This window comes from Meles meles, chromosome 15, assembly GCF_922984935.1.
Source record: "Meles meles chromosome 15, mMelMel3.1 paternal haplotype, whole genome shotgun sequence".
NCBI classification, from domain to species: domain Eukaryota; kingdom Metazoa; phylum Chordata; class Mammalia; order Carnivora; family Mustelidae; genus Meles; species Meles meles.
The window spans coordinates 8,118,026-8,139,227 of NC_060080.1; the positions used below are offsets into that span (position 1 = coordinate 8,118,026).

Sequence of the window (21,202 nt, forward strand, 5' to 3'; positions counted from 1 at the left end):
AGTTCCCAGGGGTACCCAGAGCTGGGTGTTATCTCGGGAAGGGCCTTCTAGCCCCTTCCGTGAACTCCGGAACTGTTGTCAGATTTGGGCTCCGGGTTTAGGCCGAGGTGCCCCATTCCTTGACTGATAAAAGCAAAGTGAAAAGTGCTCAGAAAGGAACTGGAGAATAATTGTGGACCCAGAGGTCAGCTGGACACAAGTCTTCAGATTCCCCAGCAAACGTCTGTGAGCCTTTTAGGATAAACGGATTCTTCCGCCTCTTGGGCAAAACTTTTAATCTTCTATTCAGAAAGAAAGAAAGAAAAGACAAAGTGACTTTTCAAGGAGAGGCTGAGCTAGAATATTTTTCTTTGAATGGGCTGGAGTCTGGGTTTCCTGCTTTAATCTCCAGGGAATGGCCGGTCGGGCTGACAGAGAGGCAGACACTGTCCAGGCCCCCGGCCCGCGGGCGGCTGGTTGTTTGCTTTGTGGGCTGCCTCTCAGAGGGGTGGTGGGCCTGTCCCCACCCCGCCTCCAGCAGACCTGTCTTCAGGCAACATTCTTAGAATGCTCTCGGTTTGTTGTCTGGCTGGAAATGTGTCTTTTTAAATGGGACTTTCCATTTACAGAGGCTTTATTTTCTTAGCCTGGCACCCCCTCCCTTTTCAGGACCTTTCAGGAAGAGCTCAAGCCGACTTCTTTTTCTTTTTTCCTAAGCAAAAGTTTTAGCCTCGCTGGACAAGTGAACATGATGAGTAAAACCCAGCAATTGAAAAAACCACTCCCTTTCATGAAGTCACTGGCATCCTTAAAAGCCAAGATTCTGCTCCTTCGGGCCATTATTGGACTGTCTAAAATTGTGCAAAATGGAGGACTTTGGACAAGTCACTTAATCTCCCCCTGCCTCAGTTTACTAAAGTAAAATGAGAGCTGTGCTCTGTGCGTTTTAGAGCCGCGATGAAGGGGATCTGAAATGACAAATGGGAGGAAAGGGGCCGCCCAGAGTGGTGACGTGGATCGCTGTATTTTGATTTTAATGTGTTCTTGGGGCTTGCCTTGCTAGAAGAAATTATGAAGATGTGAAGACAGCACTTGTTTCAAATCCCAGAGTCTGTGTCGTCCTCTGCAAAATGAACAGTCCTTTTGTCACAGAGGGTGCTCCATGCAGAGTGACTACTAGACAGATTTTCTAGTAGTTTTCTCGCTCTTCCACGCAAACCGGGGTCTCTCTCCATGTATACATTTGTTTGTTGATTTGCGAATTGTGCACATGGACCGCAGTATATTGTATCTATTATTTACATTCTAAAACAGATGCCAAGGGGCGCCTGGGTGGCTCAGTGGGTTAAGGCCTCTGCCTTCGGCTCCGGTCATGATCCCAGGGTCCTGGGATTGAGGCCTGCATTGGGCTCTCTGCTCAGCAGGGAGCCTGCTTCCTCCTCTTTCTCTGCCTGCCTCTCTGCCTACTTGGGATCTCTGTCTGTCAAATAAATAAATAAAATCTTAAAAAACAAAAAACAAATGCCAAAAGCTAGTTGGAGTTATTCGATGAAATAGCTGTGAACAGAAGTGTCAATGTTTTCTTTTTCTGTGCTCCTTGTGGACCTAATACCGAGATCTGCAGGAACTATAGCAGGTACCTACCAAGCTTGGTCACGTGGTTCTGTGAGTCTAGGTGGAACCTTCTGTGACTCACGGTGGGGGGGTGATGGGCTCCCAGAGATGCCGATGTGTGTGCACGCTTCGTCCCTGGAGGCCGACTTCCTGGCTTTGTCCTTGAGAAGTTTAGAGGAATGCCATAGCTTTCGGTGAAATTGGGAAATGTCTTGTCACTACTGGAAAAGGCGCCGGAAGAGAATGGTAATCCAGGTTTTGGACCCTTAAACGGGGTGTCTCAGGTGTCCCTTCCTGAGCACTGAGACTTCTCCCTGTGGCCTTGCATGGAAGTCGCTCTTTGCAGGTGGCCTTTCCATTCCAGAGCGGGCAGCTGCTGTGTGTCATTAGACATGACTCCCAACCTTTCTGAGCTTCAGTTTTGCCGTCTGTAAAATAGCGATAAAAGGAAGGATGGCAATAATGGCCAGAAAGGATCGTTGCTGGGATTAAATCTCGGTCTGCCGTGCACCATGATCTCCAGGGGCCGTTCTGCTGTGGTTCTGCGTGTCTGTCATTCATTTTTATGTCTGCATTTTATTTATGTTTAAAACAAGCGTGACAATGAACACAGTCTAAAAAAGCCATAATTAGAACCTTTAAAATGAAAAATATCTATTTCTACTTCCAGTCCAGCTACCTAGAAGGCAACTTTTAACTTTTTAGTTTTTTAATTCCTTCCTGGAATTTACCACTTAATTTACAATTAACCTATGCTGCAGTTGTTAATTTCTAGATCATCTTTTCACTTGTACTGTGGCATAGGAGAATTTAGCTTTCTCCTGTGTCCTTCCCTGGTACCCAAAACACGCGCTTGCGGGCACACGCCCAGACATACACGTGCACACTCCAGTCCGTTTCCCCACCCTTCCGTAGTAGTTCTAGCACCAACTTTGCTGGAGTCCATATTCAGCGTGGACTTACAGCTATAATTAACTTAAATTTCCAGTGCCTTCCACCTTATTTTTCCTGCAGCTCCTAATTGTCTCTATTTTTTACTTGAATTTTTAGGGACATATCAATAATTCATCCTGGTATTCTGATAGAATTTATAATAAAACTCCTTTCAGCATAGTTCAACACATCAGATAATGTGATCTGTTACGTTGTCTTCTTGGAGACATCCTTTTCTGAGCTGTTGTCCTTAGCATGTTTAGAACCCCTTTCTCTCCTTGTGCTGGATCCCCTGTCCTGGGTCTCATGTTTTCAGATTTGTCAATATTTTCTGTTCCCCAGGAGCTTCTGCAGAAAGAGGAGTTGGGAGACAGTTTTTGTTTTTGTTTTGTTTTGTTTTTAGATCTTGAATTTCTGAAAATGGTTTTATTCTACTCATACTTTGGATTCTTATTTTAGTTGGGTATAGAATTCTAGGAAGCACATCACTTTCCCTCAGAATTTCTGAGGGCATCATTTCACTGTTTACCGGGATCACTGTTGAGAAATCCAGAGTCATTCTGATTATTTTCAACTTGAGAACGTGACATTTTTTTTTTTCTTTCTGGATCTTTCTTTGGGATTCTCTCTTTATCCTTGGTGTTCTAAAATTTCCTTCTTATTTATTATGCTGGGCCCTTGGGTTTTTTTAAAATTCAGAAACTTAAGTCCTTTGGTCCTGGAAATTTTTTTGGATTGTTTCTTTGGGAATATCATTCCCTCCTTCTTCCTTGTTCTCTTTTCCTGGAACTGCGATGGAACATGGATCGATCTAATTTTCTTACCATTCCTCTCCTTTGTGTCTTCATCTTCAACCCCACTTCTCACCATGTTGTCTGTAATTCTCCAGCCTTTTCTGGCTTCAGTTGTGGTCTGAGTCGGTTTGCTTCCTAGAGGACGCCTCAGTTCCTGCTCTTTCAAAATCGTCACCTCGTCTCCTGCACCGCATCTTCCAGACTGTGGGCACGCTGTGTCTTCTGTTACTTTGTCTCCTCACTCGTGCGTGTGTGTGTGTGTGCGCATGCGTGTGTACTGACGTATTCCCCCGTGTCCTCCTACGGCCCTTTGGGAGGGAATAGAGCTAATGCGTGTGTTCCATCTGTCCCCTCTCCCGGGAGACTCCTCTCTCTTCTTTGTCTCTGCTTGTGACCATCCTTAACCTTCCTTGAAGCACCTGCCCCGCACTTACTCAACTTCACCCCCGCCGAGAGCCTGCTGCCCTAACGGGATGCTCCGAAGGACACAGCTTGACCCACACGTGCTGCGGGAGGAGAGTGGCTTGGGTCGGATGTCCCAGCCGTCGAGAGCCGGCTGAGATCGCTGGCCTCGGTGACTCCAGACTCAACCTGGGATCAGTCTGCTTTGTCTGGTCAAGTTCGCACGTGCTTCTGGGGCCAGATGAGCCTGCGGAGGTGTGGTACTGACCTAGAGCTATATTTGAGGTTGATTTGGTGAAGTAGGCCCCCATCTGATGCTCTCCTGTGGGGCTGCCCAGCCCTCCTGGGGCATTCCTAGGTACAGAGTTTTCTTTTCGTTCTTTCTTTCTTTTTAAGATTTTATTTATTTATTTATTTGTCAGAGTGAGAGAGAGAGAGAGGGAGAGGGAGAGAGCGCACAAGCAGGCAGAGCGGCAGGCAGAGGCAGAGAAAGAAGCCGGCTCCCCGCTGAGCAAGGAACCCGATGCGGGGCTCGATCCCAGGACCCGGAATCATGACCTGAGCTGAAGGCAGCCGCTTAACAACTGAGCCACCCAGGGGCCCTTATGCTTCCATCTTAAAGGCACTCAGATATCCAGGGGTCTCACTGAAACTGCATCCGCTGGGCCCTCAGTTTTGATCCCAAACACCTCTTTCTGCCTGACTTGCCGAGAACACCGCCTTCATCCCTGTGACCCCAGCTGCGAAGCTTCTGGGACTATTGCCTACTCAAACAGTGTCTGATTTTCACCCTCAGTTTTGATTCTACTCTAGCACAAGGCCAACCTATAAGCCATTTACTACCCCCAAAGACAATCTTCTCCTTTTTCTAGGGCATGTCTGTCTGTCTGTCCTCATGAGACTTTCATTCCTTTGTACTCTCCCATTCCTTTCTTAAAAATGTTCTTCCAGGGGCGCCTGGGTGGCTCAGTGGGTTAAGCCTTTGCCTTCGGCTCAGGTCACGGTCCCAGGGTCCTGGGATCGAGCCCCACATCGGGCTCTCTGCTCGGTGGGGAGCCTGCTTCCCTCCCTCTCTGCCTGCCTCTGCCTACTTGTGATCTCTGTCTACCAAATAAATTAAAAAAAAATGTGCTTCCAAAATCTGTCTTTCCCAAATACCCTCCTCTTCCTTTCTGGCCCACTTTGAGGACCTGCCCCTTGGCCCAGGTTCTCGCCGGTTCCCCCAGCGCCCCACATTGTCGCTCTTTGTGTCACTTATCCTTTATGATCTGAAATTCTTCTCAGGTGAATATTCAGACTTTTCCAGACGTCAGTGATGCACATGCCCTGACTGCCGGGTGCTATGCTGGGCACTTTCCTCAAACTCTGCCGCTTAATTTACTCTCCATCGTGACCAGTCAGCCCTGCAAGAGGGTCCGTTTTACGGATGAGAACACGGAGGCCCAGTGAGTCAGACACTTGGCTCAGGGTCCCACAGGCTCTTTCTCCCGCAGCCAGGCTCTCGTGGGAAGGTTGTGGTTCAGGTTCTGGGGTTGAGAGTGCGGGGCGCCAGCATGGGGGGAGGCGGCCCAGCCTTGGAAGGCAGGCCGTGCGGGGTACTGTGTCAGGGTGTGGAGGAAACCCCCGCAGCTCGTGGGTCTGAACAGCTGTAGCGGGAGGCTAGCAGGGACCTGTGCAGGGAGGGCACAGTCTGAGCTGGGCGGGGTGGGGGACAGCAGCCCTGAGCCTTCCCAGGTGTGGTCTTCCTTCCACGAGGCCTCGGGGGTGATACTGAAGCTTCCAGGTTGGCCCCTGAGCAAGGCTCTCCTGTTCCTTGTCTCACCGGGGCGAGGGCGGGATTCTCGGGCACCAAGAGCCCCAGCTCTGCCCTCCGCTTGCACAGCCTCTCCCCTGGCAGGCGGTTCTGTCTGTGCTCTAGAGCTCCATGTTCCCTTGTTAGGATTTCAGAGGCATCATTGAGTAGAGTTTTCTCTGTATTTGCTTATAGATATTAAAGCTTTGATGTTTGCTTAGTGTTGTACCATTTTCCGTCTTTTGAGTGTGAATGAAGACTCTTCTGTGTCTTGGTTCCTTTTGTGTTTCTCCTTTCCCTGCCCCAGCCTCCCTCCTTCCCTCCCCCTCCCTCCCCTTCCCTCTTTCCCATCCTGCTCCTTCTCTTCTCTCCATCCCCCCCTTCTATTTCTTTTCTTTGAACAAGAGTGTCTTCAGCTTACTTATCATCTCCAAGACTTGAATTTGTCATCTTCAGCATGGGCTTCACAATAGCGCTCACATGAGCCCTGAACGTGGTGGGCAGTGGGGCCCGCACAGAGCCCGGCACACGGTAGCTGGACGATGGACGTTCGAGTTCTTTCTTCCTCTGGAGGTCCACCTTAGGCACCATCTGCTCTAACTGGTGGAACCCTCTGGGCTCAGGGTGCCAGTCAGCTGTCAGGTGAGCAGAACAGGACCTTGGGAAGGTAGGCTGTGGATGCCTCGGTCATTTTTTTTTTTTTTAAGATTTTATTTTATTTTATTTTTTAAAAAGATTTTATTTATTTATCTGACAGAGAGAGATCACAAGTAGGCAGAGAAGCAGGCAGAGAGAGGAGGAAGCAGGCTCCCGCTGAGCAGAGAGCCCGATGGGGGGCTCGATCCCAGGACCTTGAGATCATGACCTGAGCCGAAGGCAGAGGCTTAACGCACTGAGCCACCCAGGTGCCCCGCCTCGGCCATTTTCTTTCGATCGTCGAGCGTGATTCTGTAGCGACATCATGTGAAACGGGATGGACTTCAAGCTCCTTTCTGTGGGCCCTAAGCTCTTCAGACGGAGATCGACAGAAACAGACATTTGTGATGTTACTAACTCTTGCCAACTTTAAACAGACCACCCTGAACCGAGAGTAATGCAAGCATCCCCAGATGTGGCCAGTGACCCCTCATTTGTGCTTCGAGGGGTCAAGGCTTTCTTGCATCAGATCAAGGAAAAAGGCAGACACGAGGACCCTGGGAGCCCTTCTGACCTGGGTTGTTTGGGGGCTCCCGGCAGCTGACCTCTTTCTCCAGCACCTTCTCTGTGTCAGGCTAATTCCGGAGGCTCATTTCCCCAGGCTGGAAGCAGGGGCTGGCCGAGGGGCCCCATGGCCAGGGATTATGGCTACAAGCAGGAAGTTTATGTTCTTTTGTTGTTATGTTCTTAAACAGGAAGTTTAAGTTAATGGTTTTCATTTACTTGTAGTTGGAAGAGGAGAGGCTGGACCTTCCTGACAATAGAGGCAGAAAAACAACGTGACTACTTGGCCCATTTTACGTTCTGGAGGGAAACAGAGCTCCCTCAGGGCACCAGCGGCCCCGTCTTGAAATGGCTTTGCCACCCAGGCAAGGGAGCCTTTGCCCCCCGAGTCTGAAGTCAGAGGCTGTGCGAGGTGGCGGCTGGCTTGTGATGCTGGGCTCACGGCCGCCGTGACCGTGTGATCGCCGCAAGCCAGCGGGAGCTGCTGCCGCCCGGCGCTGGCATCTGCGGGAATCCTCTGCGCCAGATGCTGCTTTGGCCGTCAGCAGTGTGGTAGATGAGAAATGCAGAAGAATATAGCAGAACCGAGGGCTCTTTTGCCTTTCCTCCCTTAAAGAGAGTTGATACGTCTCTTTTCTTACATCGGTAGGCGATTTGTGAAAATCCATCTGGTATCCGTCAGAAAGAATCCCATAACATTTTAAAAGTTGAGTTTCTAAAGGCCACAGTCATGATTATAACCCAATAAAAATCAGAAATAAATAAGACTGGGGCATCTGGACAGGTTCCGTCGGTTAAGTGTCTCACGCTCGATCTCAGCTCAGGTCTTGATCTCGGGGTCATGAGTTTGAGCCCCGCTTTGGGCTCCATGCTGGGTGTGGAGCCTACTTAAAAAAAAAAAAAAAAGGCTGATCTCAGGTCCTCAATCTTGACTACTTAGAAATTAAAAAACCATTCCTGAATAATTAGCCTATTAAGGAGGGAATCAAAAAGGAGGATTTCCCTCTCAAAAGAAATGGAAAGGAGACCACTTTATTCCAAGCCTGTGTGCCATAGCGGAAGAGGCATCCAAAGGGAAGTAAATAGCCTGAAATAGCTTCATTATTAAAGGAGATGGGAAATAAGGACAACAAGGAAGGAATCATTTTAAGAAGTTCAGAAAAAGTACAACAGATTAAGCCAAGAGGAGACGGAAACACAAAGCTAACTTTAAGGAAATAGAAAATAAATGGAAAACAGTAGGAAGGAATATAAATTTCCGTGCTGCTGCTTGGGGAGCGCTAAGCGGAGAGGTTCACCACGTACGATCCGAGGGACGTGTCTGAGTCAGTATCGTACCTTCGCTCAGTGGACTGTGATGTGGGCATGACCGTCATTGTAAAAGCGTTTGTAAGAGCACCGGGTGAAAAGTTCGTGTCCAGTGAAAAGTGCAGAGTCAAAAATTTCATTTACAGAATGATCGTACCTGTGTGAATACAGTCTCCCGTTTCTCTCCTGTCCCCAAGCTGTGAAGAAAATTAAGTCTGGAAAGAATGCATCATCCTAGCCCAGTGGGGATGAGGTACTGATGCTCGTGACAACACGGAAGGACCTGGAAAACGTTGTGCTTTTCTGGAAGAAGCCAGTCACCATAAGACCATAGACCGTGGGACTCCATTAATAGGAACTTCCTAGAGGACGCAGATCTACAAAGGCAGAAAGTAAATTAGCGGTTGCCAGCGGCTGGGGTGGGTTGGGAGATGAAGGAATGACAATGTAAGGATACGAGGTTTCTTTCTGGGGTGATGGGAATGTTCTAGAGTTGATCGTGTGAGGGTTGCTCGACATTGAATGCACTAAAAACCACTGAGCTGTGTACTTTATGTGGGTGAATGGTGTGGGATGTGAAGGGTGTCTTAAACTGCTACACAAAAAATCACAGTGTTTATCTTGGGGGATGGGCATATCAGTGCTTTTTCTTTTTGTTTGTCCACCATCTTCTGTAATTTCTAGATTTCCACGTTTTCCAGATGTAACTCCACATTGCTTGTACAATGGAAACGGTAATAACCTACAAAAACACTTTAAGGGAAGAATGTTAACAATTGGTCTTTCAGCAAGAAAGGCAGGGATGGGAAATCTGTTAGCCCACTTCTGAGAAGGTGTGGGGGGTCTTGTCATCCCCCAGTCTGGAGCCTAGCTGTCACGGATCGTGGAATTGCCAGCCGCCGGCGCATACGTAAAGTGGCTCAGGGCTGTTCTTCTGCGAGTCAGGGAAAATAAACCATCATTTGAGCTCTCTTGGGGGCAGGATCCCATCTCAGGGAAAAACGGGGTGGGCGGAGGGGAGGACGGCGGGGGAGGGCGGTGGGGGGAGTGGTCTGTGAAACCAGGGATGACCGGTTTCTAGGGAAAACTGCGAAGAGGTGTCAGACTCTGCTATCGGAGTGCTAACTGAGAGATAGCTGTTACTTATATAACTTCCTGTAATTGCTGGGCTGGAGCTGTCGCTGACAGCCGCCCTCTCCTTGGATCCAGAGCCCGGCCCTCCTGGCGACCGGCTCACTTCTGCCTTTGGGCTCCGGGCGCAGGGTCAGCCTTTCCAACTGACGCTGAAATGTTTTAAACATTTTTAACAGCAGCCTCCGCCGTCCTTCCTGAAGATGGGAAACTCGTACGCCGGACAGCTGAAGACGACGCGGTTCGAAGAGGTCTTACACAACTCCATCGAGGCGTCCCTGCGGTCCAGCAGCCTGGTGCCCCGGCCCGTCTTCTCCCAGCTCTATCTGGAAGCCGAGCAGCAGCTCTCCGCCCTGGAAGGTAGGAGATGCGCCGGTGCGGGTCCTGTGGCCGTGCAGCTCTTTTAGAAAAGAACTGGAAACTCCTTCTCCCCTCTGTGTGGAAGACATTGGGTCTAGCAGAAAAGAATTATTAGAAAAGGAAAGATGCTCTTACATTTTTCCCTTGGCTAAGACCGAGTTTCAGCCATAAGGATGCAAGGAATGTGGTTATTCATTGGGTCACAGGGGAACGGAAGAGGGCTGTATTGGGACTGTCGTGCCTGGGTTGTTTCTGATGCTTTTGATAGAAGGTTTGATGTTCTCCCTGGATAAGTCAGAAATTTTAACACCCTTTGGCCCTTGGTGATTTTTTTCCGTCTCTGTCCAGGAATTCATGGTCCTATCTTCGCAAAATAGTCTCTAGGTAGTTTCTCTTTGTGATTGCAGATACGAGAGCCCTCTGGAAATTTTGAAACACCAGGAATAAACCCTTACGAATTGAACGTGTGCCAGGAATAAATGAATCAGTTATATTCAGGCATGGGAACAACTTTAGGATTTGCTTAATTATCCAGAGGATAAAATGGTTGTTTTCAGTCTTTAGTGTGTCTCTTTCATAGCCACATGTTTTTTATGCCAGAAGTAACCCCACAGCAGTCCACGGGATGAGAGGTTCCTGTTACCAGAGTTCTTTTGGGCAGTTTATACCTTCCGCTGGAAGTTCCCTGCAGACTTCATGTAGATAGTGAAGGCAAAAAAGGACCATCGTTTAAAACAAAAATTAATCAATTAAGAAGGCGTGCAGTATGCCCGGTCCTGTACTGGGGGGGGGGGGGGTCGCCGTGTGTGTCTGTGTCGGGGGGGATGGCTGGCTGGGAGGGTTGCACATAAGAGAAAATGAGGCACAGAGTTGCTTGCGTGGAGTCTGATAGTTCCTTATTCCAGCGGGAAGGCGTTCCTTGTGTTCGTCTTGAAAAGTCCTTACGTTCACTTTGCAAACAGCCACAGTAAGGACCTAAAAGAGCTAGAGGAGGGTCTGGGAGAAACTGGGCTGTGCCCCAAAGCTCGGATTAGGAAAACCAAGAATTCTCTGGTATCGAAAGCAGGCACGTTTTCCAGCAGGGGAGGCTTCAGAGCAGCAGTGGGGGAGACGAGGAATGAGTGGAGGGGACGGGGTTCCGGGCTGTGTTTCTGGCAGCCGACAGACATACGTAGAATGTGTGCACTGAACAGTCACCATAGCTCCTTTCAGGACTGAAAGGCTTCGTTGCTAATCATGAATTACTGACTGTGACAATGATGACTTAGTCCATGTGAATGGCACCTTGAAATCTACAAAGTGCTTTCCACCTCCCCCCTGCTAAGATGATTAAATCCCACGATTTGGGACCCTGGGAGACGGCTTTGCTGGCAGGTTGCAGTGTCGAAGGAGTGCCCGAGTCAGGGAGTTGGACCCTTAGCTTTGGCGGCTCTGTGATGGAAAGGGGGCAGACCGGTGGCTAAGTAGGCAGGAGACAGGGGATGTGGTTGCTCACCTCGGGGGTGGGAGAGAGGAGCAAGCCCTGGGAGGTCCCCCCTCCAGCTTTTCCTCTGCCTGAGTTCTCTGCAGACTCCCTGGGAGGCTGCATCTCGAACACTGACGTCTTAGGATACCCTCACCTGCCGATAGGGCATTGGGCAGCTGGCACTTTCCGGGGAGAGCTAGAGGGGTCCCCTTCTCGTGCCTTCCGTGCTGAGTGCTGGAGGCGCCCTGCCTGCTGTCGGTGCAGCACCCCCTCACCCCAACCCCATACGAAAACCAGAGCAGAACCTCCAGCTTTTCCTGTTCGTCCGCAAACAGAGAAATCCTCCCGAGGTGCAGGAAGGACAAAGAAGGGGTGTGGTGGGAAGGGGTTGACTCTCTTTTTCAGGTGGCTGGACGTCACCATGAACCGAACGCACAACTCTGCCCCTGGATTCTGTGTCATAAAACTTGGACGGCTTGTCCTGGCCACTCTTTGTTTTGTCTGTCTGTCTGCCAGGGTCTCTTACTGTTGTCCTTCCTCAATCACATGAAAGGTGGTGTTTATGGCCAGGGTGCCGGCATCCTAAACACCCCGGGTCTGCTAACATCTTCTGTGTCCTGAGCGCCTTTCAGCTGGGGCCTTGGGCTTTGTTCCCAGGATTAGAGGATTTACCACACCTCCTCCCAGGGGACAAGGCTTTTATGTGCTATTAACTTTTTTTTTTTAGAGAAGACCAAACCAAACAAATACCACCCCAGTGTTTTGAGATAAGTATTAATTAATTAAACGAGATGCAGTTAATTCTTGTAACCCCACCGCCCACCCCCCTCAAAATGTCACATGGTTTCTTCTCGGGGAAAGAAAGGAAAAATCCAGCTCGGCAGAAGGGAGGTGCGGCCGCATCTGTGGGCGCCTGTGTGTTCTCGTGTTAAGGTCCTCAGCTCCCAGTCTGCCTGGTCTCATGTGTGCCGTGGTAATGCCCTCCTCACACCGGAGACCTTGGCCAGTAGGCAGGTGCGCTCCGCTCCCGGCTGCGATTAGTCTCCTCTCTCGCTGCCTGACTGATCCCATCACAGGCGCTGGGGTGTCTGGGGTGGACCTTTGACCTTTGAGGTCTGCTTTCTCATCCACCGGATTCTGAGCTCTTTCCTTGACTTTCTGAGGCTAAGGGCCCTCATTTTTCATTCTTTTGGAGAGTCTGAGTTCTTCCCTTGGATTTTAGCAGAGTAATGTGCAGACAGGCTTTCCTGCATGGCTCTGAGTCCTCGCTTCTTCTCACACAGATTGTTGGGGTCTTTGCCCTTCCCTCCGGGCCTCTGGAGTCCTGGCTGGGGGAGGACAGTGGCGGAGGAGAGTGGCTTGTCCCACAGAGCGCAAACAGCTCTGTGCCGCCCACTCTGCAGGTGGCGGCAGGACAGTCCCAGCCCCCATGGGGACCCATGCAGCATTGCCGGCGCCTGAGGTCTGGGCCGGACTCCACCCCTTAGGCTAATGGCCCTCCGGGCCTGCATTTAATGGCAGGAAGGAGGCATCTGAAGGAGGCTCTGGAGCTCATCCCCCAACCCCCGACCCCCTGCGTGTGCTTCCTGGGTAATCTTTTTATGGTCTTCCTGCCACCTCCGTGTTCTCCAGGCTCAGAAAGACGGGGACACCAGGGATTTTTCACTTCCTGCTCTGACCTACCCAAGGTCACGGGCCTGAGCTGGCTTCAGATGTTCAGTTTCTTCTGCCTCTTGTCCCACGGGCACCTTTAAAGTGGCGGCCCCCGTGCTAATTAAGTCACATCAGGAAGATGCTGTGTGACGCTGATGGCCGACCGTAGCAGCTCAGAGGCCCTGTATAACCACCTCATTTCAAAGATGCAGGGTTCTGCTGCACAGAGAGGTTAAGTAACTTTCTCCTGGCCACACAGGCAGCGGCAGGCTGGAGAATTGAGAGTTCCCTGATGCCCAGCCTTTCTCTTTCCACTGCGCATGATTTCATCACTCACCTAGAACCACCGAACCCACTGCATAGACGGAGGGGGCAGAGCCGACAAGAGGAGGCGGGGGAAATGGGAATACAGACAGAGCGCTGAAACAGGAGGCAGAGAAACAAAAAAGAAGAAAAACGGTCTTCCAGCCCAGCCCATTCAAGGATGCTCGAAATGACCCTAATTCCACGAAGAAGTTTGCATGCTAGTTATTAAATGACCATTAAACCGGGACAAGCTGAGAAAGATTTTTGACCAAAAATATCTGTTAAAAGGAGTTAGGAAGGTCCTTCCATAGCCTGGGAAATTCATTTAGCTCAACCCCCTTCTCGAGCAGGGCTGGGCAAATGGGGCTCGAGGGGGTGTGCCCCCATCAGCTGGGCTTGCGTGTCCTGGGCCCTGCCACAGAGATGCGTGAGGGCAGGGCCCCCGTTCTCTGTGAGCCGAGAGGCTGCGGGGAATGACCAGAAGCTCTTTCACCGCCATGACAGAGCTCATGAGCAGGGAGCGGAGGGACTTCAAGGCCAATTCCTGGCTCTTCCGGCCAGTTCTGTGTTTGCCAATATGCGACTGCACTGAAAAAAAAATTTCCCCAAGTCGTAACCCATGCGGCTGTGTTCTGGAATGGTGCTTTGTGTGTCCGTGCCAGACTCGGCTGTGTTTGCATTTCTGGTCCTCTCTATGCGTCCATTCCTCCCCTGGGGCTCAGTGAACACGGACAGCTTGCACGCTGGAGAGAGTCCTCTCACAGGACGCTTTGTATTCCAAGCCACGCAGGACAGTCGAACATCAGCGGGGGCACAGTGCCCCTGGGAGCCGGCTGTCATCAGAGCGCTGCGGGACAGCCATCGGGTCCCTCTCTGTAAAATGGTCTATTCCTGAATCTGTGGCTCCTCTCCCAGAAAGATTCTGGAGGGCTTCTCCACAGTTATGTGTGTGTTGAACCCTCGTGCCTGAGCAGATGCGTGCAGCTCTGCTGAATGGAAAGAGACGTGAACCTGAATTTGAAGTCACGAGGCCAGGCTGGGACCCTGAGTCTGTGACCTTGGGAAAGTCCTGTGACCTCAGCTTTCCCCTCTGAGCAGAGCCGGGGCGGGGAGGTGGGGGGTGATGCCCGGCTCCCAGCAGGCCGGGAGGGACTGGTTAATTATTAAATGGTTGAGACTTGTTGACCCTTTGCCTCTGACTGTCTCCTCCCTCCCCTTTGCCACTTGCAGGTGGTAGCCAGGTGGACAATGAGGACGAGGAAGAAGAGGGAGAAGGGGGACTGGAGCCCACTTGTCCCCCAAATCCCTACCAGATGCACCCTCCGCCCGAAGGCTGCTGTACCATGGATGGTGAGGCTGGCAGCTGGCAGAGTCTGCGGCCGTGCGCCCCGGGTCCCCTGTGCCCTGGTCCCTGGCTACATCCCCCTCCCGCCTCCGGGGGGTTGTCGGCTCACCGCCCCTTGGCACTCCGTGGATTGCTTGAGTTTACGAGTGTATTTGGATCCGTCCATTCAGTGGTTGTTTGGAAACTCGGATATTTTCCCCGTTTGGTCTGCCTGCACCGAGCTTTCACTCGGAGTGCTCAGTGAGAATAATCTTCCTCCGTGATCCTGCTTTACTGTTGAGGAAGGGAGACATGTGTTCTCTCAGGAGCCGTGTAGAATCCATCCGTGGAGGAACCGAGGCACAGGAATGCGGGGGGCGGGGGCACCTTGGTCTGGTGATAAGAGCTCGTGCTCTGCACTCAGAGAAACGGGGGGCTCTGCCAGGCTCTGCCACTCACTCGTGGGACAGCCTCTCGGGGTGCTGTGCGTTCATCTGCCGGTCACCGCGCCAGTCGAGGGGTGTCAGTAGTTAGTTAATCCACTCCCGACTGGGCCCTTCTGCACTCGGAAATGCGGAGAGAAGAGGTACAAGAGCTCCGAGCTTCATGGAGCTATGCAGGCAAGCAGACACTCCACCACAAGGTGGAAAGTGCTGACAGGGCGGGGTGGGCAAGCACGGGTGCCTGGGAGCTCAGGAAACGTTCCTCCCACAGGTAGAGAGTTTAGGGAAGGCTTCCTGGAGGAGGTGGCCCGTCATCTGGGTTTTGGAGGATTAGCAGGAGTCTGTGAGAAGGTTGGGGGAAACTGGGACATTCCAGACAGAGGAACAGCATGTGCAAAGGCTCAGAAGGGGGAGAGTATAGCCCCTCTGGGGAGCTGCTGGCAGTATGTGTGGGTAGGAGTCTGAGGTGTGGCCGGGCAGGGCGTAGTGCTGAGGCCACACGGGTCGTAGAGGTCCCAGGTGCCCTGTGTGTGGGCCTGGACTTGGCCTTGCGCAGGGTGGCAGCAGGAGAGGCAGTCAGCTCTCACCCGGGCTGCTTTCTCTCTAGGCAGAGAGAAACCAGCGCCGTGGCTCTTCAGGACGTAGGACTTCTAGTGTCCAGATGTTAAAAGGTCACCTAGGTAATGAAGGAAACCGTGAACTCTGCCGTGGTCATTACAGAGATTTTCAAAGAATTCCCAAGCCAATGTGGTAACCACTCTGACTGTCCCTTTTCTCCAGCTCTTAAGAAGGACGGGCCCAGGCTGTGTAGGGAGAAGGCCCACAGGGTGCTTGACCTCAGCCTCAGGGACTTTGCTGAACTTGCCTAAGACGCTGAAGGGGAACCTCCCCCGACCCGGCCCAGCTCTCAGCGGCTCTGAGCACATCCCGGAACCTCTCTGAGCCTTGATTTCCATCTCTGCAAACTGGGGACAGAATTGCTTCCTCATTGAGAGCTTTGCAGAGCTGCTCCTGGCCCAGTGCCTGGCACACAGTGGGCACTGTCTCCATGGCTGCCAAGTACCCCCACCCAGGGCCCCTCCGTGACCCTCCCCAGAGGCATGTGGGAGACTCTGGGCCCAGGCGCTGTAGATGGTGAAGCAGGTGCGTGCCAGAGGGCTCCGTTCGTGTTGTAGAGTCTGGCAGGAAAGCCTTGGGACCGTCAGGATCCCATTAACTCTCATTGTTGAGATGAGGCCGAGTGTGCCCTCATCCGGGAAGACCTTGGAGAGGCCCATCCAAATAAACCTCAGCTGTTTCTCCCCTTTTATTTCTAGACATTTTAGGGCACTTACTTTTTGAAGGGGAAATACATTTAAAAGCTCTAAATACAAAATGTCCAAAAGGGTCTAGAGTGCCAGGCTTCCTAATGGTCACTCTCCTTGTGTCCCGGTGCCATCCCCAGGGGCAACCAGCACCAGCAGGCTCTGGCTCGCTCTTTGTGACATTTCCCTGTTTCTCATACACGTGAAAAGTGCAGGGTGTGGAACATACCACATTCCTCACTATTTCTTGGGGATTTATCATGTGCACATTTTAGCTGACCCTTGCTTGTCCACTGTTTTTCCTGCTGAGTCTCATTTGTGCATGAATGACGGTGACATGGCGGTCCTCCAAGGAATTAACATGCGGCAGGTGTCCCGAGTGACTGTGGTTCGAATTTTATCTCTTGGAACTAGTATTAATGTCAGCCATGTGCAGAGGTGAGGTTGGCTCCTGACAAGACCTCGAATGTCCTCCCTTGGCCCACGGGCAGCCTGGTTCTGGGGAAGCCCCTTGGCGCGCATGTGAGTCGTGTCCATTCCTCATAGGGTTCTGCCAGGCGGGGAAGGACCTGCGTCTTGTCTCCCTTTCCAGTGAGCCCATCGACGTCCCCGCAGGCTTTCTCCTCGTGGGGGCCAAGTCCCCCAGCCTGCCGGACCATCTCCTGGTGTGTGCCGTTGACAAAAGGTTCCTGCCCGATGATAATGGGCACAACGCTCTTCTTGGTAAGTCCTTTTCTGTGGTTCCACCTGCCTGTGGGGGCGGGGACAAGGGAGGCCTTTGGGGGTGGGGTGTGGGCCTCCTGGGGGGGCCTCTTCTTCAGCAGGTCCTGCAGGCCTGTTTCTGCTTCCCAGTAGGCTCTTTCTGTGTAGAACTGGAATGTCAATGAGATTTATTTATTATTATTATTTTTAATGAGATTTTATTTTAAAATGTGATGAACTTCCTATAGAGAACCTGACCTTTAAAATGAACTTTTTTTAGATGTATGCTCATCAGACCTTTTCTAAGTGCTTTCCCATGTTGAGAATAGGATAGAGGGGTACATGAGGGGCTCAGTTGTTGAGGGACTGCCTTCAGCTCAGGTCACGATCTCAGGGTCCTGGGATCGAGTCCCTCATGGGGCTCAGGGAGCCTACTTCTCCCTCTTTCACTCTCCCTGCTTGTGCTCTCTCTCACTCTATGTCAAATAAGTAAATAAAATCTTTAAAAAAAAAAAAGAATAGGATAGAGACCGGTCCTAGATGGTTTCAGAAGCCATCAGACAGGAGGCAGAGGGAGGACAGGGCCGGACGTGTGTTCCTGCTTGCAGGACATTCATACCTTCTCCATCAGGTGCGGAGTGAGTCCCACACGTGCTCTTGGCCGTTCGGCAATCTGGCCCCTTTGCCGGGCCTGGTGTCTCCTTAGGGGGAGGACCAGACAGGCAGAAGGGCCGTAGTGATTGGGCCAGGCGTAGCATCAGAAGCCGTGTTCTCTGTAGAACGTGTACGTTTCCTGCCTGACCCAGCCCCTGAAGCTGAGTAGGTCTGTGCTTATGCGTGGTGGGTATTTATAGCGCGTTTTATGTCTGAGACACTGTGGGAAGGACCCAAAGGGAGGGGAGACCGAGGGGAGGACAGGATGGAGCCGCAGAAAACAAAGACACGGTTCCTGCCTCGAGGCGACAGGGCTGGGGTTTAATGCTGGGAAGCAAGGCAGGCATCGGGCTACAGGGGCACACGCAGCTCTGGGACAGTGACCAGGGAGAGAGCAGTTAAGGCTGGTGTGGGCTTATCATAATGAGCTCTTGAGGACAAGAACAGTCCCGGAAAATTCCCAAGGAGCTCCTGGAGTCCTTCCGTCTCAGATTCATTGTGCTCCTCGAGACCACTCCGGATGCCGTCTGCCTGTAGGACGGCGCTGGTGACTTGGTACGCATTCAATCTGGTGGTGGCCGGGGCTGTGGCTGAATTCCCCCACTTTGTGACTGTAAAGGAATTGCGAGGGCAGTAAATCAAGGAGGTTCTGGGTCTTGAAAGGTGGAGACAGGAATCTCTCAGTGCATTCACCACCAGCCCCCCCCCCCCAGCTCCAGCTCCGCAGGTGGCGAGGACAGAGGAAGGGGGGTCTTTGTTAACTGCTCGCCAAAAAGCCATCGGAGGTGGGTAACGAGGGGCGGGTGCTAATAACCGATGCTTTCTTCTTTTAAAATAACTTTATGCTCTCAGCTTGCACATTTAACACTGTTTGGGTTTCCTGCAATTACCCCGATGGTTGTGCAGGACGAGGGGGCCCCGTAGCCCTCCAGGGGCCCGGGCTCCGTGCTTTTTAGTGATCTATAAAATGGAAACTCTGCAGGATCTTGGGGGAAGCGATGGCTTTAGCTCCTAATTTATACCCCCCCCCCAGTTTATAATGAAGGGAATCTTGTTTTAGTGACTTTGAATCAACCAAGGGATTTTGTCTGAGAAGATGAAAATCTTGGTGTGTGTTTCAAGGTGTTGACGATGATTCAGCGAAATGGGTGACAGCTCAGGCGAAAGAAAACATGGGGCTGCAATGTTCATTTTTCCCCTTTAGGTGTCATTAGTCCTGTGTTCATTCAGCAGGCAGAGCATTAAGCCCTTATGGAATATGTACTCGGATAGGATGTGGACTTTGAGTTCAGCCCTGGGGCCCCAGAGTCAAGTTCAACCGGGTCCTTCCCTGGGAGCTTGCCACTTGGGGCGAAAGCTCAGGCAAGCAGCGACTCAGCTCAGAGAGCTGCAGAAATCAAGCTTTTACTACATCTCCGTGCAGCACGCTGTATGGGGGTGCTGCAGAAGGGCACACTGAGCCCCGGTGACGGGCGGGGGGTCCCCGAGGGTGTGGTGTTGAGCCGGGCCCTGAAAAACCAGCTGCATTTTGTCAGCTGGAGGACAGCAACAGCAGCGAAGCACTCAGAGCAGCCCCGTTACGGAGCCCTGATCGTGCGCCTGAAACTGCTCAGTGGGATGGAATAAGCCCATGAGGTGGGTGGGTTATTATCTGGCACTTCTATATGAAGGAAGGAAGGCACAGAGAGGTTAGGTGACTTGCTCAGGGTCACCCAGCTAGTAAATGGCAGGTCTTGAATTTGAATCCAGGTGCTCTGGCCCTAGTCTCATATTCCAGAAGATGGGGTGCTCTCGGGCAAGAGGGGGTGCCACGTGCGAGAAGGAGGATGGTGTGCTGGAGGAACAGGGTGGAGACTGGGAGTGGGGGCTGCTTGGGCCCTGCCTGGGAAAGGCTCTGGTGCCCCAGAAGTCACTTTTTTTTCCCCTAAAGATTTTATTTATTTAAGGGAGAGAGAGAGAGAGAGTAGGAGCAGACGGAGAGGGACAAGCAGACTCCATGCCGAGCAGGGAACCTGACACGGGGCTCGATTCCATAACCCTGAGGTCATGACCTGAGCTGGAACCAAGAGTTGGATGCTTAACCAACTGAGCCACCCAGGTGCCCCAGGAAGACATTTTTAAACTGTGGAAGGAGGGAGAAGCCTGTGGTAGTATGATGTATCTGCAATTCCTTCAGCAATTACTAAGACACGGTCAGTTGCATTTCACTCGTAACTTCCTCGGTCCTACCAGATTATTTGGAAGCAAATCCCAGACGTGTCATTTCATCTGTGTGCATTTCACTGTGTATCTCTAAAAAGGAAGGGCTTTTTAAAAGTTCAAAACCCGGCACCATTATTGTATCTAAAACGTGTAATAATCATTCCATAACATCAAATATCCACTGTGTTCAAGTTTTGTCTTACAGTTTTTGTTGGTTTGTTTTACAGTCAAGATGCGAACAAGATTCTCCCACAGCGTTGGTTGACTGTCACTGTCACTGATCGTCTCTCCTTGTATAGCTCAGGAGTTTTCCCTCAACAGTTTCTGTGTTTGGAAATGTCCAAACGAGGGGATGGCTGTGTTTTTAACTTGCATTTTAGGACGATCTCTCAGAGGTCCCATGAGCAACAGATTCTCTCCGCCTCTTCCTAAGGGGGAGCTAGAGGCAGGGAAGCTAGTTACGAGCCACGCTGTAGGGTTCTAGATGATCCCCGTCTCTTGCTGGGTGTGTGCCCAGCCTGCTCACGTACCATCACTGTTTCGTCTTTCCATGCCCGTCACCCCCATCTCAGTTCTGTCTCATCTGAATCCTGGCTCAGATCTTAAGGCTTTTCCCGCGTCTCGGGTGTGGGCCTGTGGGACTGCGTGCCTCTCGCCCACTGCCTGGTGGGCGCTCTGGTCTGGGTCCTGCTTCTGAGGCACACCTGGGAGGAAGCAAAGGGAGGTGCGCCTGGAGGCCCATGTTCAGAGACACAAGTAGAAGGTAGATCCCTTCTGTACTTCAGTTGGAATTTGGCCAGAATATCAAGGCTGGGGTCCACGGACGTGTTTTCTCCTCATGGTCGTGAGGCGGTATTTACCTCCACAAGCAGGATTGTGGCAGGAATCACAGAAGTGAAGCACGAAGTGGAGGAGGAGAAATTACCCACCACCCTGCAGTGAACATCTGTTTTACTTGGCCCCTTTTTCTTCTCCGTCCACCATCCACATGGGGCTTCAGATCGGTCTTCACGGCTTGTGTTCACAGCCGGACGCAATGCTCGATGCTGGGTGTTTCCCCTTTGTTTGCTGAAGGAAGCCAGAGATGATGTTGATTTTGTCCCGAGTCGCCGTTCATTTTCAGGGAACAGGGGTGTGGCCCCCCGGCTCCCCAGTGTGGCACGTGCCTGCCTGTGATGGCTCCGTCCTTAAATAGAGCACAGAGCCCCTCTCCAGGTCTGACCTCGGCTGCAAGGCCCTGTTGAGCCCTGCCTTGCCAGGGGGCTGTCCACCGAGCCTGGCTCTGTGTGCACAGGCCACAGGGCCGTCTGGGCAGACGGACGCGGCTCGACGGGGGCCCGGAGGACCAGCGGCTGTGCTGCCGCATGTGCTCGTGGGAGACTCGGTTTCAGGCAGGGGTCCCTGCGCTGTGGGGAAACCATGTCTCTCAACCCAGGATGTTTGTGCCCGGGAGGCTGAGGGCTCAGGCTGCATCCCGGGCTTTCTGTCTTCTCAAGAGATAATTATCAATGGCCCAGTCCTGAGGCAGATATCCAAAGAGAATGGCTCGTTTTATGCATCCTTGTGAAAATTTTATTGCCTGGCAGACCATTTCGTGAAACGTTAGAATTACCTCATGTGTTCAGCTGGGGTGATT

General features: G+C 51.7%; 1 protein-coding gene across 3 annotated transcripts in view; it reads left to right on the plus strand.

Moving 5' to 3' along the window:
- GREB1 (growth regulating estrogen receptor binding 1) overlaps positions 1–21,202 on the plus strand; it is a 135,637-nt gene that overhangs the window by 52,738 nt on the left and 61,697 nt on the right. For 2 of the 3 annotated variants that reach the window (XM_045978641.1, XM_045978642.1), the window contains exons 2-4: positions 9,333–9,513; positions 14,168–14,287; positions 16,555–16,731. In XM_045978641.1, coding sequence (XP_045834597.1) covers positions 9,357–9,513; positions 14,168–14,287; positions 16,555–16,731 — 454 coding nt within the window. In that variant the 5' untranslated portion in view covers positions 9,333–9,356. The remainder of the gene's footprint in view (positions 1–9,332; positions 9,514–14,167; positions 14,288–16,554; positions 16,732–21,202) is intronic. The other variant, XM_045978643.1, reaches the window with a different exon arrangement.